This window comes from Brachionichthys hirsutus, chromosome 19 (genome assembly GCF_040956055.1).
Source record: "Brachionichthys hirsutus isolate HB-005 chromosome 19, CSIRO-AGI_Bhir_v1, whole genome shotgun sequence".
NCBI lineage: Eukaryota > Metazoa > Chordata > Actinopteri > Lophiiformes > Brachionichthyidae > Brachionichthys > Brachionichthys hirsutus.
In genome coordinates, this window is record NC_090915.1 from 3,533,503 (window position 1) to 3,548,669 (window position 15,167).

General features: G+C 45.9%; 2 protein-coding genes across 2 annotated transcripts; both read right to left on the bottom strand.

Annotated features, from left to right (window-relative positions):
- Positions 1 to 1,491: 1,491 nt before the first annotated feature.
- Positions 1,492 to 10,789, bottom strand: LOC137908919 (M-phase phosphoprotein 9). Its single transcript, XM_068753348.1, has 23 exons — positions 10,563 to 10,789; positions 9,763 to 9,910; positions 9,342 to 9,431; positions 8,774 to 9,237; positions 8,485 to 8,641; positions 8,307 to 8,376; positions 7,791 to 7,894; positions 7,578 to 7,694; positions 7,056 to 7,504; positions 6,722 to 6,871; positions 6,409 to 6,496; positions 6,026 to 6,241; positions 5,789 to 5,836; positions 5,646 to 5,710; positions 5,453 to 5,554; positions 4,949 to 5,179; positions 4,726 to 4,874; positions 4,325 to 4,588; positions 4,010 to 4,130; positions 3,742 to 3,833; positions 3,315 to 3,466; positions 2,449 to 2,517; positions 1,492 to 2,262 (listed from the first exon to the last, which is right to left on the bottom strand). The coding sequence occupies exons 1-23, from the start codon at positions 10,787 to 10,789 to the stop codon at positions 2,161 to 2,163; spliced, it is 3,675 nt and encodes a 1,224-aa protein (XP_068609449.1). The 3' UTR covers positions 1,492 to 2,160.
- Positions 10,790 to 12,197: 1,408 nt separating this feature from the next.
- LOC137908920 (cyclin-dependent kinase 2-associated protein 1) lies at positions 12,198 to 14,348 on the bottom strand. Its single transcript, XM_068753349.1, has 4 exons — positions 14,222 to 14,348; positions 13,324 to 13,424; positions 12,829 to 12,955; positions 12,198 to 12,744 (listed from the first exon to the last, which is right to left on the bottom strand). Exons 1-4 carry the CDS (start codon positions 14,286 to 14,288, stop codon positions 12,677 to 12,679), a joined length of 363 nt encoding a protein of 120 aa, XP_068609450.1. The 5' UTR covers positions 14,289 to 14,348; the 3' UTR covers positions 12,198 to 12,676.
- Between the last annotated feature and the right edge of the window lie 819 nt (positions 14,349 to 15,167).

Here is a 15,167-nt window from a genome sequence, read left to right on the forward strand (position 1 = left end):
GGATGTTGTTTTTTTGTGCATCAATTAGGTTTGATATTTACAGTTTCTCCGTGCACTTTGTCCAGCCGCCGCGGCGACAAGGCCTCGTAAACCTTTTCCAGGTTTGTGGCCGGCTTCCGTGAAAGTCGTGCTTCCATCTGTCCAGATTACAGATTAGGTGAGGATCGCGTGGACAGTGTCGTGTTTTCACCCTCGGAGTCTAAGAATAGCTCCGGCTCTGTAGAGTTCTGCTTTGTTAACAGGATGTACAGAGCTCCCGAAGGACAAACGGTTTCCAGACTTTCAAATGTAAATAATTGTTGATTTCAAAAAAACATTTTTACAGTATAAATTAAATATACTTCAATTTTTAAGCAACCTTATGATGAGTTTTTAAGGTATTTTTGATTGACAAAAAACATGAATAGATTATTTTCTTCCCAGTACTGACCTGTCTATCTGTCTGTCTGGGCTGAGATCATTCTAAGATGATGTAAGATGAGCCGGATCAGGTTCTTTGACTGTAGTGCTTCTCTACTCTCCCATTCATGAGCTCAGTTAGAGTCAGAAGTGAGACTCCTAATCTGGGAATCTTCCATATGATGTTTCTGCAAACAGTTTCACTTCATTTAAAACAGTTTGCAACTGAGCATGAATTCAGATTATTCTGGCATTAATCCTAAATAAGATTGTGTACAACAAACCGGCTGCTGCAGACACTGAAAAACTTAAATACAGAGAGAGCTGCTCTGGGCAGTTCTGGGGCAAGAGGGCAAATGTTGCCCCAGAACTCACCTGACAGGGTCACCATCCACGCACAGATCAGGTGTGGCACATGCAGATGTGCAATATTTTTTATCAGCCCACTATTCTGTCAGATTTACAAAACCTGATATTTGACTTCTCTGCAAAACAGAATCTGTTGAGCAGATGGAAAATGAACAATGACGTATGCATGTAGTCAAAACGCCTTCCGGGAATGACGTCAATAATTCATGTTTGCATCGTTTATCAACAGGAAATGTAACAGGCGGTGTGACGCAGGTCGACTCACCTGCAGCTGTCCGTCCGGGGGATCCTGAACGCATCACCGCCGTCAGTTTTAACCCTGCACACCGCGAAGACCTGTCGGGATGGTCGTTTGTCTTCTACCGGAGAGGCTGAGCGGGGGGGGGGGGGGGGGGGGTCCGTCCTGTTGCCTCCCCACACAGAGCGGTCAGTCCACGCCGGAAGTCACAGCTTGATCTCCTCCATCATCCGAACCGCGTCTGTGCTGTCCGCTCTGATATTACGTTACGTCAGCAGACGCACCGGCTCCTCCTGGACAGTGCTGTAATGGAGATATGCGCCCCCTGGCGGCGAACCACCGTCTGCGTTCTTTCATACGCATTGCTGCTCACCTCAGGTGTTTCTTACCTGAATGCGTTTCTGTAATTGAAAGGCATGAAATGAAAAAAGCGCCACGTCTACTTCTCAGAAAATGTTCATTTATTGTATAACAACAAATTTGTAGTTCCAGTGAAGTTCATTTCAGGTAGGAAAACTGCATGGCAAAAAAAAAAAAAAAGCAGTGGAAGAAATCCTGCGCACAAGTCAAAGAGAAAAGAGAAACCGAAAAACGTGCTGGTTTGGATTTTACAAGAGGTTCTGATCCAGATGCCACGAGAAGGAAGAAAAAAGGTTTCATGTAAACAAATGTTCCCTTCAAGTTTAATTATGTGGCCAAAAAACAAATGAAAGAATCTGCTTTAAAAAACAAAAGAATATACTGTATCATGTATCATGTGCAAATATTCTACACAGAAAAACATAAAATCAATATATTTGAACTCATGTCAAATGGAAAAAAAAAACATTAAAATTGTTTGTAAAAAGAAGAAAAACTGCAGTCGCTCACATTTACAGCAAAACTTCGCTGATTTAAAACTCCACATCTGGTTGTGGCGAAAACGTAATATTCTGTAACTAGAAAAGTAAACGGCTTTGAAAATCTGCGTTTTCTAAAAATATACTCTAAAAATCTCTCAAACATGTTAAAAAAAAAATATCCCCGAGTAATAACAGGTATAAAAGATGCTGTACAAGATGGCGGCTTATGGCACAGAAAACCGAACGACAATCAGTGCGGTGTATAAACCAAGACACTGTCGCATCCGCGCCGTCGGGTGAGGACAGACATTGCTATATGTTGGAGGACGAGCGGAGGACGTGGAATCTCTTCAGAGTCATGCGGATGGATCCCAGCTCTCGGTTCACTCTCTCCAGACGGTCCTCTAAGGCCACCTGACGGGGACAGGAAGCAGGAAAACCATCGTTCCAAGGAAAGCAAGTCTATCAATCATTGCTAGAACATGATTATTTAAAGAATAAAAGATGGGATGGAGAGAATCATGAAGAAGAAGAAGACATTCGTTTAAAATTGATTATTGAACATAATCAATACGTTCCATGTTTGTCCTGATGGCTTACCTGATCTAACCGGGTCTGTCGACTCACCCTACCGCCGGCGCCAGGCATTCGGCTCAAAGCTGCCTCAATCTGCAACACACACGCACACATTTATAATTTACAGTTTATTAACAAAAAACATTTTGTATTAATGAAACAAGCAGCTCATGACCGACTGAACGGCTTTGACTGAACCCAGACTCTGCGTGTGTGTGTGTGTGTGTGTGTGTTCTATAAAGGCCGGAGGCAGACGTCCATATCAGACACAATAGGAAGGGGGTGTGTGAATGTGAATTCTAAATATAGGAGCGGGGTAAAAACAATGGCGTCCGTGTTACATAAGAGGTCAGGCAGGGATTAGTGTTGGACAATTAACCTTTGTGTTACCCCCGAGCATTTTTTTGTCCAGTTCAGAAATTCAAAACTCCCTCAAAGGCAATCACTCTCATTCTCAGGTGTCATTCTGGTTGAAATGTAAAAATCTGAACTTTTAGCACAAAAAAAAAACATAATTTGACAATGTAATCCATGTTTAATTCAGGATAAAAATGTAAAAAAAATCCTAGAAAGTGTCCACCAATAGGGGAACTAATTTTGGAATCAATTTGAAAATCCCAATTTTCAGCATTATAATCCATAATTTGACCCTGCGTTGCATTTAAAGGGGTTAAAATCCTGAAATCCATGTCAAAAGTGATTTAGTGAAACTCCATACGAGTCACCACAAAGATTTTGCAAATAAGAAATGTTTTACAAACGCCTAAATGTCAGGAAGACATTTCTGACCCCTTAAAGGGTCATGGATGGACCTTTTTTGAAGGGTTAGTTAATTTGATAAAAAGCGGCGTCTGCTCTGATGAGCGGAGAGTCGCCGTCCTTGGTCTCACCTGCAGTTTCTCCTGCGTCAGCTCGTCAAACAGTTTCTCGGCCTCTGCCAGCGAGTGGAGGCGATCCAGGAGAAGCGGAGACGAGTCCTCATACGGGTCCCGCATGTCCTCCTCCCAGGCCTGCTGGGAATTTTCCTCTGGCTGCTGGACGTCTGAGGGAGAGGAACACACCGGATTAGAGAGAAAACTCTAAATCCATACATCAGTGAATTATTGTTTCTGTTAAACTGTTGCCGTGGCGCTATCAATCATCAATGACCATCCTTTTGACCACCTGGTGTCTCTGCTGAGTTTCATCCACAGTATATATATATATATATATATACTTTCTCCTGTGTCCTTCATTCAAAAGGTACCGGACAGACTTCCATGAAACCTGAATTATGAACTTTCCTTTAACGTATCTATTCGAGCTTGAACAAATTACCAGTCCCTCCATCAGCTGATGTCCAGCGGAGTCTCCTTCTGGGACTGCTGCCGTGGGACGACTGACGTCTCTGGTCAACCTGTCCGACAAACCTGTGGACCAATAAAAGCACATTATTAATTAAAAAAAGGACTTAAAGTGATTTATGGTTTATAAAATTGAGGTTATATTATGCTACATACCTGTGCGCAGTATTAATGCTAAGCTAACACACATCAGTAGCATTTATCTGTTCCTCTTTTCTGATTGGACGTCACATGTTCCTCACCTGTTGAGCAGGTGCTCCCCTCTCGGCATCCGGCACCCGAAGGCGGTGGAGTAGTTTTCAGTGGGGCAGCGTTTCGGACTGGACTTCGCAGACAGGGGTCCGAGTAGCGTTTCTCTCTTTGCTAGATGGATGGAGAAGAGCAGAGAGTTCATTCAAACTTTAACAAAGGACGAAAAAAAGAAGAACAAAAGGACTTCTGTTTGTTTTTTGTCTTCTTGAAATGAAATCTAATCTAACGGCAGCACCTTTTAGCTACAAGCTAAATCTTCACGAGAAATAAACAGAAGGTCAATGGCAGCAAGCGGATCGACCTACTGGGAGTGGAGGGGGGGGTTTTGTGTGCTGGAGGAGGCAGCGAGGACGACCTGTGGCCCTCGGGGGACAAACTCCTCTGAGCTCTCAGCCAACCTGCAGCTGTTTCTGCTCCGCCGAGGCTTTTGGCTCCTCCTGGCTCAGCTCTGGACCCGCCTCCTCCTCCTCCTCCTCCAGGTGAGCCCACCTCCCTGTCGGCCCTCAGAGGCATGGCCTCTTTGTGCTTCTGCTCCACAAACCCGACTCTGGTCCTCTGACTGTTGACCCCTGAGCGAGACACACGACGACAAAGCTCACTCAGAGTCTGTCATCAGTTCTGCTCGCCAGAAGTCCAATAAATGACATCAGCGTGTCTAATTGGCCTGCAATTAATTAACGCAAAGATTCACAGCTAAGATTCTCACAGGGGGCGCGGCTCTCCGTGGCTCGGATCTCCTCCAGTTCTATCAGGGCCCTCATCATGGGGGTCAGGGTCCGAGCCGCCGCCCCGGGGCCGCCGCTGTGCTCCTCGCGTCTGGGCAGAGACTGTTCACACTCTGGAGGAGACGCACACCTGCAGAGGAGGAGATCAGTCAATGTCCCTCAATGGAGAGAACCCCCCCCCCCCCTCAACAATCAAAAGCTCACCTCCGGCTCCCAGCAGCAGGAGACGCGTCGGCAGAGCCTCCGCCTCCTGACGACTGATCGCTCAATCGATTCTGTGACTTCTTGAAGATGATCGATTGGTTTAGTTTGAAAGGGGATTTTCTGCCGCCGTTTATCTGATCAGGTGGCGGACACATTAACCTCCGACAGGTGACGTCTGGCTCCGCCTTGCATTTACTGGGTGACAGCAGCAGGTCAGGGTGGTGGAAGAGCCTGTGGACACGACAAGAAGAAAGTTAGTATGACATTTGCAGAAAGTTTGTCTTTTAAATCGGTTTTGGTTTAATATGAAGGATTTCTATCAGGATGATGGGAATAAATCAAATAAGTTGAAAGTGGTTTAATTACAGGAGAAGGGAATCATTTTAAACTATTTATTTTAGTGGTGCCCTTTTCCCTGGTGGGCGTTCGCTAACTCGACAAGCTAAGCTAAGCAAAGGTGCAGAAGAAGATTAGTTAAGGATTCATTAGCAGGAAAGCGCTTACCCAGCTCCCGAAGGCTGTCTGTTGCCGTGGGAGACGTAGCGCGCTCTGGCCTGGTTCTCGTGCTCCAGCTGCTTGACCTGAGACTCCAGTTTGAGGATGGCTCTGACGGGACCGGATTGTAACACGGCGTTAACACACACCTTACTCAACCTGGGCCCTCTGATGAGAGAGCTGCTGCAGGCGACCCACTCGCCTCTTCAGCTCCGAAAGCTGACCGTTGGCATCAAACAGCTTGTCCTCCGTCGACGCCAGGATGTCCTGTGGATGAATGACAGGAGACTGTTGAAGCGATCCGACATGCTTCGATGCTCGTCGTTCCACTGAGAGAACCGTTACCTTCAATCCCTCGTGCTCCTTCACCAGAGAGTTATATTCTCCAGGCAGCTGTGGATGTAAACCAGCAGACGTGGTTATGTGGTGTGTGGGAGAGTCCCTAAGCACGACTCGCTACATTCTGGAATATGACTTTTGAGCATATTCACGAAAATGGGAAAAAAGGCCGATTTCAGTAGGTTGAAGATTCGGTTCAACATTCCCAACCTCACGTGAACGCGGGTGAAAACACAGACTCGCCTCCTGCAGCATCTCGTACTCCCTCTCCCTCCTCGCCTCCTTCTCTTCTGCCTCCCTGCAGGCTTTCTGCGCCGACTCCTCCAGCCGCCGGACGTGGCTCTTCAAGCGAGCCGCCATGGCGTCTTTGTCCTTGCCCGAGCGTTTGCTTTCTTCCAGTTGCTGCTGTAGAGATTTGACGGCGGCGCCGGCGACAGCGTAACGCTCCGGCCACTCTGCCTGCAGACGGGAAGAGACGGGGGGAGTGTTTCAGGCGCCGGGTTAGGGTTAGCGTTAGCGCCCGTCACCACATACAGAAGCACATTAACATGACAGATGGTGTTTGCTGTATTAGGATGAACCAATAAATACAAAGTTATAAAATAAAAGGTGAAGAGAAATGTTACCAGCTGTTTATGCAGCACGCTGTTGGTTGCCTCTAGTTCTTGGATCCGATTGGTGGCCTCAGCTAGAGCTTTCTCCAGCTGCTTACACCTGGATGAAGCAGCACGGTCAAAAACCAACAGAAAAGTACGCAGAGTATAATAAAGTATATAAAGTATAATGGAGTTCTGGGGAATAGTGGGCCGCAAAGAAAGCAGTTATTCACGCCGCCTTCTGCTGATTAGATTTTTTTTTTTGTCTATTCTCTTTTCCAAGTAATTTCTGCTACTTAATTTCTTTTTATTTTTAACGTTGTATTTCATAGCTGTACGGCACCTCTTTGTCAGAACCTGGTTGGTCTTCTCTAGATCCCGAGGCAGATCTTTGAGCTTCAGTTTGTCTCTCAGGATCTGGATCTCAGACTCGTAGTAGGCTTTCAGATCGGCCACGTGTCGGGAGTGTTTCTCTCTCAGGTTCTGCCTCAGTCTGGAGGACAAAAAAACGAATCAAGTGGATGCAAAGTGAGTGTATTTTGTTTTCTCGAACTGACCTCCTTTGCATTTTTTATTTTTTTATTTTTACAAACTGCTGGGTTTAAATCAAGTTCTTCTAGATCAAACTCAGTATCCCGGCGTGAACAAATCCTGCAGCCTGTGCGTTTTGCACTCACAGAGAAAAGACGACAGGATCCTCTATTGATGCTGCTCTCTCCACACGGGGGCCGGCTGCAGGTGTGGCCCCAGAGGCCGAGCAAGGCCTCAGGGTGCTGCTGCGGGTGCGACTACCCTCCTCTTCCTCGCTGGCTCCGTGTCGCTGGCTGGATGCACGACATGAGGAGAGGATTTTCTCCTGGGAGGTAGACCGGACTGCCTGGGTAGGGTTCCCCCACATGCCCTGCATCTTGGAGGGGAAAGCGGACAGACTGGACGAATCAGAGTTGCCGTCTGCATCTCCGGGGTTGGGGCTGCACTCCGCCATGCTGTCGGGGGTCACAGGGGTCCCGCAGGGGTAGAGCTGGGGCTGTGTGGCGAAGGAGGGGCTGCTGAAGTGAGAGGGAGAAGTGAAGCCAGACGTACGATCTGACTGACGCTGGTTAGCTGCCGGGTCCAGAGTCAACACCTGAAGCACGGACGGGAGGAGTCAGAGGCTCAAGCCGGGGTTAAACAGACCACCGATGAGTCATGCGACATACCTGTGGTGATGAGGGACTAGTCGCGAAAGGGCATTCCCAGTCGGAGCGTTTACCGTCTGGTCTTGGCTTGTTCAGGTAGATCTCTCTGAGAGACGGCCGACTCTCCTGAGACGGAGTCTAAAGAGGACATTTAGGAGGAGACGTGGGATCGGCTTGATTTTCTGACTCGACAGAGTGACCAGCGTATGTACTTTTAGCAGTTTCTGTACTCACGAGACTCGTGGAGGCCTCTTGCAGAAGGAGGTAAGCGCCGCTGTCGAAGCTGTCCGGCAGGGGGTGATAAAGTTCACTCTCAGTCAGACGCCAATAAGTGAGGCCTAAGAAAGAGGACAGAACGAGGTTTCATCTTTTCATCTAATAGACAGGACTGGCTATAAACCATTCAAAAACCAAATCAAAAAAAGGTGCGTAATTAAAAATGTAACCGCATTAAAAACACATGAACGAGCCCCACAAATGTGGATAACTGCGCCTCAGACAAAAATAAAATTGCTTTATGAATAAAAACAAAATAAAGCATCCATTTTTCTAATTCTCATTTCCTCCTGAAAGAGCACTTCTGGGTAAAACAGCGCCATCTTTTGTCACATGTGGTAACTGCAACAAAGCTTTGTCTTGCAGAAAACCTGTAATAACTTCGCTCTGTTTTTATTTTGTGCGTTTTATGATAATCAGTGATTTCTTTAACGCTGTGCTGCCCGAGATTTGTCGGAGTCAGTGAATCCTTACCGGACGCCTCTGACATCAGGCTGTCACTCCTCCTCAGGGGAAACGAGCCGGACGGTTCGGCCGGTCGCTGCTGAGAACCGGCGGACAGTAAATTACGCTCAGCACAGCGAAAGGAATCAGAACAACCACAGCAGACGGCAGAACAAACTCATGCAGACGTGAATCAGCGTTTTTATACCTGGTCCTGGGAGTCTGAGCTCGCCACCGGTTTGCTTTTGACCGGTTCTCTGAAGCTGCTCGGCTGATCCGGGCACTCGAGGATCTGGGTTGAAGGTTTGCTCTTCCTGGCCGAGCGCTTCTGCCTCTGAGCCCAGGAGGTCAACGGCTGGCTGGTGCTGGAAAACAGAGCAGGGAAGCAAACAGCAAGCAGTTGTTTGGTTGCCCAAACCTTCATTTTAATAACTCTATAAAAGGATTTACATACCAATAATACCTAATAATACAATTGCTTGTTGGTGTAAACTTACCCAGAAGTCCTCTGCTGGTGGATTAATGGGTTGGGTTCCTCCGCTCCATAAGCCCTCTCATTGGAAATGTCCCGCCGGCCTCCAGTCACAGCGATCTCCTTGTCCTCCCGGATGTTAGAGGGCCAGCGATCCTTCTCTCTTACTCGACTCCCAGTCTCATCCTCCCACGGAGACGCGGCAGGTTCCGGGCCAGTTCCCCAAGCGGTCAGAGTCCCGTAGCCGCTGCTGAGCCCTGTGGTGGCCCGCTCCTCCACCGGGTGGCCGGCGGTCTCTGGTCTCTGAAGTGGAGGCGAAGGGGAGCTGAGGGGGATACGGGCAGGGGCCGCCGGGCTCTCAATGGAGACGGGGGGTAAAACATCGTCCTTTGTGTTTGTGCTAGTTTTGGTCACCGGTGTTAGAGATAACTCCGAGTGTGGCTGGCGGTTCTGGAGCTGAACCAGGGCCTTGATCTCATCTTGAATCAACTGGGGGGGGGGGGGGGAACATCTCTGTTACACAGGCTGCACAAATATGTTTACAAAACTCATCTGGCGAGACAACAAGGGCGGGGGGGGGGGGGGGGGGTTACCTGTATTTGGCACTGGTATTGCTCCTGCTGAGCGAGTATTTGCTCCTGGTACTGCTTCTCAACCAGCTGGAACAGATGCAACCATCTGTCCTGTTTGCGGAATAAAGCATTTAGTAACGTAGGAATCTTTCCTCACAGCGAGACATTAACCTTCAGTGAAACAGCCAGAGGATTTTATTCGTCCCTGTCGGTTCCCATTAGCGTTAACTATTTGTTTTTGATCATCCTTTATGGGGGAGGAAATGCTTAAAACATCCACCCACTTACAGCCTGTATTATGACACCTCATATATCTCTCTTTTACTTTTAAAACTGCACTTTCTAATCTGTTTTCACCATCCTGATGGCAGGCCACCAGCCGCCATGACAGCTAACCCCATTCTCATTTACATGTTCTCCCGCAGCAGTGACATTTCCTCACCTCGCAATCCTTCCAGATCTCGGGATCCGTCTCCCCACTACTCTGGATCTCCTGCACCAGAGCCCGAAGGGTCTCCAGGGAGCTTGGGTTGATAAATGGGAGCGTCTTCCCTTGTTCGAATGCGTCATCTGTCGTCAAACATAGACTCCTAAAAATCAAAAAATCACGATTAAATGACACAACATACATAAATATGGATAATGGACATACTGGCATTATCAAATGAGTTTAGCAATGGAGCACAGGACTCAGCAAAATAAATGAAAAAATGAAATGATTTGTAACAAAAATCAATTTACACTTTTACAGCCAACTTGTGCATTATGCTAATAACAAGACTGAACACTGCTGGATTCTCAAAGGCTGCCAGGAGCCCGATCTGAACCTTGACCCTCTCGCATTCACCCGCAGTGAAGAGTCTGCAGGTAATGCTGTACTTCCTCTGTGTTGATTACAGGCAGCGTCATCCCACTCCATGAAAAGTTTCCTTTTCAATCGATGCTCAGACATAAAAATGAAGAGTGTCCATCACCATAAGGTCAAAGTCAAAGACAAGGGGAAGTGGAGAGTGGATTCCTGTGCACAATGTTTCTGTACGTTTAACTGTAAGTCAGAAGGAAGACTCCTCAGAGTTGGCTTGTAGAAGCGAATGTAAATTATTCTCTGACTTGTAATAAACGCCATTCAATCTACAACAGAAGAACATTTAAATTACCTTCAAAGAAAAGATGCCTTCATCCTTTATTGAGCTTAAATTTTATTCAACTTAAAGTCACTATTTTTTTTTTACACTACTGCACCTGATCTTGTTGCACGCTGGTGTGATGTCCACATGCCTGCTCTCCACAGTGCCTCCCGTTGTTTGGGAGGTCGTATGCCTGTCCTCCGAGACAGCCAGCCCTGAGGCCGATGTCCCCTCAGAGGACAACAAAGAGGTCTCGCTCTCCTTACCCCCATCCCTGTCAGGGCAATGGCTCAGAGCCCCTGAACTGGACACATCCTCAGAGATACTGTCATCTGTGGACATGTTTACGGGCCCATGAAGAGGGGGTCAGTCCGACGGCTGAAGCCATGAGAGAGAGAACATAAGGAAGTCAGACATGGAAGTGGAAGTGTTGCCCAGGACACTCCAATAACCTTGAAACACCTAGAGGTCACAGACCTCACTCAGTGCCTCTGTTATTATCTGAACAACTGGAAAATGGTTTGGGCAATTTCTCTTATCATTCGGACCCTTCAAATAAGAAATTGTCAGGCTTTTAGGTTTGCAAAATTAATGCAATATATTTCATATCACACACATAGCATTGAATTTGCATTGCCTCAAATACAAACCCTCCTGTTACCGAATAGTATCCCGAGCCGACTACCAAATAGATTTTAATCTTCCAGATTCATTTTAAGAGCCATCATGAGCTTCTAATGCTTGTTTATCTCTATTTTTGATTGACATTTGATTACTTTCAATCAAAATTTTAACCCAATATTTCCTGTTTTCGTTATATAAAATGTCATCAAAATCAGACACAGAAGCAAGACATATTGGTGATCATATAAAAGCAGGACACTTTAGGTTAGCATGGAACCCGGGAATAATAACTTAATCCCGTTCATTATGTCAACATTGAAGAGTTATGAAAACATATACTGTACACAAAAGCTCGAGCTAATAACTGTTAGCATCCATGTCTCTGTCTGGTATCCTTGTCTGTCCGTAATGCAATAAAACACGGTTTTATTGCAGAGGGAATGGCACAAATGACCGTCGTCAAATACGAATAATAACATACCAGTTGACTTGTATCATCATTTCATCCATATTTATCTACGAGTTAGCTAGCTAGCTAGCTAGTTGCTGGTTGGCTACAGTACTGCAGCAGCGAGCTCCGCTGCTGTGACGTGACAGACTGCTGCAGCGCTATTGGTCAAAATGTCGATCTAAAATACAGAGCTGTGATTGGTCGGTTTTTTTTACATCGTAATTCTACTGGGGAGTCGAAGAAAGGGGCGGGCACAGCTGTTGGGACTGACTGAAAATAAATGTCATAACAAAGGGGAATAATAACTTAATCCGGTTCGTCATGTCTGACCCTGTAACTGCTATCAAAATTAAAGAGTCATGAAAACATATACAGAAAAGCTCGAGCTAATAACTGTTAGCATCCACGCCTGTGCTCATCATGAAGCTGTCTTCATTCTGAAAATGATTAGTTTTATTACGGTTGTCAGATCAAGACAAAAAATACAATCATTGTTCAACTTTCAATTGTTTAAACGTTATTTGAAACATGACTTAGATTGATGTGACATATATTTCAGCTTCAGTGTCTTACATTTTGAAAGACAAGAGAACATGAAAAACGCACTGAATCACACAGACAACTAATTTGAAAATACAATTTATTACACCAAGTAATAAATACATACAAAGATGCAAGTAACAGCATTTTCCTTTTTTATATACCAAAACCAACATGAACCACCCACTGCATTTGGCCCATCTCATCCCTCTTTCTCCCACTCCTGTGTTTTAGGGGTCTGAAAAACAGATCAAATACAAAAAGAGGAACTCTTTTCCCATCTACCCCTGCACAAGACATGCACCGTCTACAATTAACCCACGGCCCAGTTCGCATGCACCAATCAATTATTTAAATATGAAGTCAAAACTAGAATCCCAAAAGTGGGGCATAAAAACGCATGATATCCTCTCAATTGAATTCCAATAACCCACGTAATTTAATTGACCCTTCAGAATCCCAAAGAGTCATGAATTGTATTTTCTTCTCTCGAGCAGATTGATTTTTTTTCCATCCTTTGTTGATTTACTTCCTCTTCTCAGAGGAAATGCCATGCAAGTTGCTCTTTTCTTCCGTCAGACGCACGCTTTCTCGTAGGAGGAACGCGTTCGCAGCTAGGACCTTGCGTTTCTCTCCGTCTCGGCCAAGCACTCTCGTACCAACCCCCTGGCGTGGATTATCCCTTTGAAGAAAGACCAATTAGATCAATGACCTCTTTCAGCAGCTGCAATGTGTGCGTTTTCAGCACGCAAAGGTTTACGGCTACCTCTCTTCAGTCTCTCCATTGCGCTCTTGCTTCCAGCATACGTGGGCCTGATCTCCTTTCCAAGCTCTTCTATGATGGCCAGCAGCTCTGCGTATTTGTTCTGAGGCACTTGGCTACCAGACGAGCCCTGAGGTTCAAGCAAACGGAACGAGACAAAACGGGTTCAACGCCTTTGATACCGCTTCCTCTAGGGCTCGGAGCATCTAGATCCAGATGCAAAACATTCCTCTCTCTGAGAAACACAGGCCAGAACACACTCTGAAGTAATGCTTCATTTAATGCATTACATTTCACCAAATTAAGATTTGTGCCATTAGATGTGGTTCTCTTTTATCAGCCTGTGACCTTCAGCAAGCACTTGGGCAGTTTGCCAGACCGCTGTGGTGCAGAAAGCGTCGATCGGGGCTGAAAATGTCGATTCAACCCCAACCAGTGGTCGCCTTTAGCTGAAAGGTGGATGAAATGTCAGTTTGGTTGGGTTTAATCGCATTTTACCTGTGAAAATCCCAGAGATGGAGGACCGTAGTCGCTCAGAAGGGGCCGGTAGGACTGCAATGTGGCCAGGTTAGCCGCTGAGGGAGACTGGAAGCTTCCAACTGTTCAAAAAGAATTTATAAATATATAAATATGAGTAAACCAAACAATAAAAAATGAGAAGCCATAGCATTGCCACAATTTCTGAAAATTAAAGACATTTAAAGTTATGTTATTGCATATTCTCAAAGTATTTTTTTCTCTAATAACTTTGTCAAAATGTCAGAATTTTTTTTCCCCCGTGATGATTCCTTTTGTTGTAGCTTGCATTTAAATAAAAGCCAAAAAAAACCTACTTTTAACGCTTTATAAACTACTAAACCCTTAAATTTAGCGGAACCTGGGGAGGTTCGGTGGCTTTCTGTGCGCCACTCTGGCCGCTCCCCTTCGCTGCATTATTCTGCTGTAATGCCCCCTCTCCACCGCTAGATGTCCTCGAAGAGTCGTAAAAGAATCTGATTAATCAGCAGCTCCGGCTGAGGAGCATCATGGAGGAAACGGAACAAGGCTGGCTCAAGAAGACACAAGTGATACATTTTTGTCACCGCGTAACGGCACCCAACCGGCGGGACCAGGACCCGGGACGACGGACAATGGCGTTCTCGGAACCGTCGCCTTCTCGTTTCGCATCCGAGCCGTAACCCGCCCGCGACCGATAGCGCGGATGGCGCTCTTTTACATTAGTAATAATGGCGGATATGAATTAGCCTAGCTCCTGCGATCTGACCCTATATATATAACTGGACAAAAAAAAAAAAACTACAGACGCGGTCTTTCTCCAGGTATTCTCCGAGACCCCGAATTTAACACTCGATTTAACGGACGGATACTTTGATTTGTCCCGGTTTTTTCTCCTTACCCTGGTTCCCCGAAGTTCCCGGAATGTGCTGATGGACATTGGGTTTGTAAGACATTCCCAGAGACATGGTAAATTAAAGAAATAAAAATGACCCGAAATTCAGTGAAGCGTCTGTCTCTCACTTTTTGTTTACAACAGCGGCACCGGCAAATATGGCCGTCACTTTATATTGACACCCACTGTGCTTTCTAACAGTGCGTTGCGGTTTAATGAAGTTAAAGTGTAAAAAGGTGATTTCCACCGTCCTTTCTCACGCGGTTCGGCTCGGCCGGACGCATTTAGTCGGGGTTAATCGTTAAATCTTCGAAACACACTTTTAAGACACTTTTATTTAAAAAAAAAAAAAGATGTTTAAAAAAAATGTGTTTAAAAAAACTAAATTTTAACCCCCACGTAAAAGCCAGGAATCGATGTTTAGAATGCAGATAAGCAACTCGGCGTGCAACTAATTTGAATTTTAACGCAGCTGAGTTTAATTGATAAGAGTGAAAATGCCCTCCCTCCCCGTTTTATAGGGGGGGGGGGGGGGCGCAGCGCTGGAGGCATTTCGGAGATACCCGTCTTTGTCTGGGGAGGCGCATCCATTGCTTTGTCCTGGAGTGAGCTTTAAAAGGAGAAACTTATTTTTGAAGGCATGGGGGGGGGGGGCTCCTGTTTTACGCAAACTAGATAAGAGGGACCCGTTTAAAGTCTCCTCGGGCCACATGGTCGGACACACCCCGATCTGGGACCCCTGTGACCCCCCCAGTAATGAGCAATTATCTAATTTAGAGAAGTCTTTGCAGCCAAATATGATGTGCGCATTTTTATTTTGCAATATTAATAAAAGTAGATTATTTCATCACTATGGAAACAGAATCATGTCAGTTGTAAACCAATGACTGAATTTAATCAAATGTTTTTTTATAGTTTGAGGTATATTTATCCCCCCCCCCCATCCCAGTTG

Bases quoted from the DNA above. Each gene is read 5' to 3' on its own strand.
- LOC137908920 (XM_068753349.1), bottom strand. From the start codon at position 14,288: ATGTCTCTGGGAATGTCTTACAAACCCAATGTCCATCAGCACATTCCG. The intron at 13,425-14,221 runs GTAAGGAGAAAA...CTTTTTGAACAG, and splicing joins GGGAACTTCGGGGAACCAGG to TTGGAAGCTTCCAGTCTCCC. The intron at 12,956-13,323 runs GTAAAATGCGAT...CTTGAACCTCAG, and splicing joins CATCTCTGGGATTTTCACAG to GGCTCGTCTGGTAGCCAAGT.
- LOC137908919 (XM_068753348.1), bottom strand. From the start codon at position 10,789: ATGTCCACAGATGACAGTATCTCTGAGGATGTGTCCAGTTCAGGGGCT. The intron at 8,642-8,773 runs GTAAGTTTACAC...TCTGTTTTCCAG, and splicing joins CACCAGCAGAGGACTTCTGG to CACCAGCCAGCCGTTGACCT. The intron at 5,180-5,452 runs GTAAGCGCTTTC...TCGTGTCCACAG, and splicing joins AGACAGCCTTCGGGAGCTGG to GCTCTTCCACCACCCTGACC.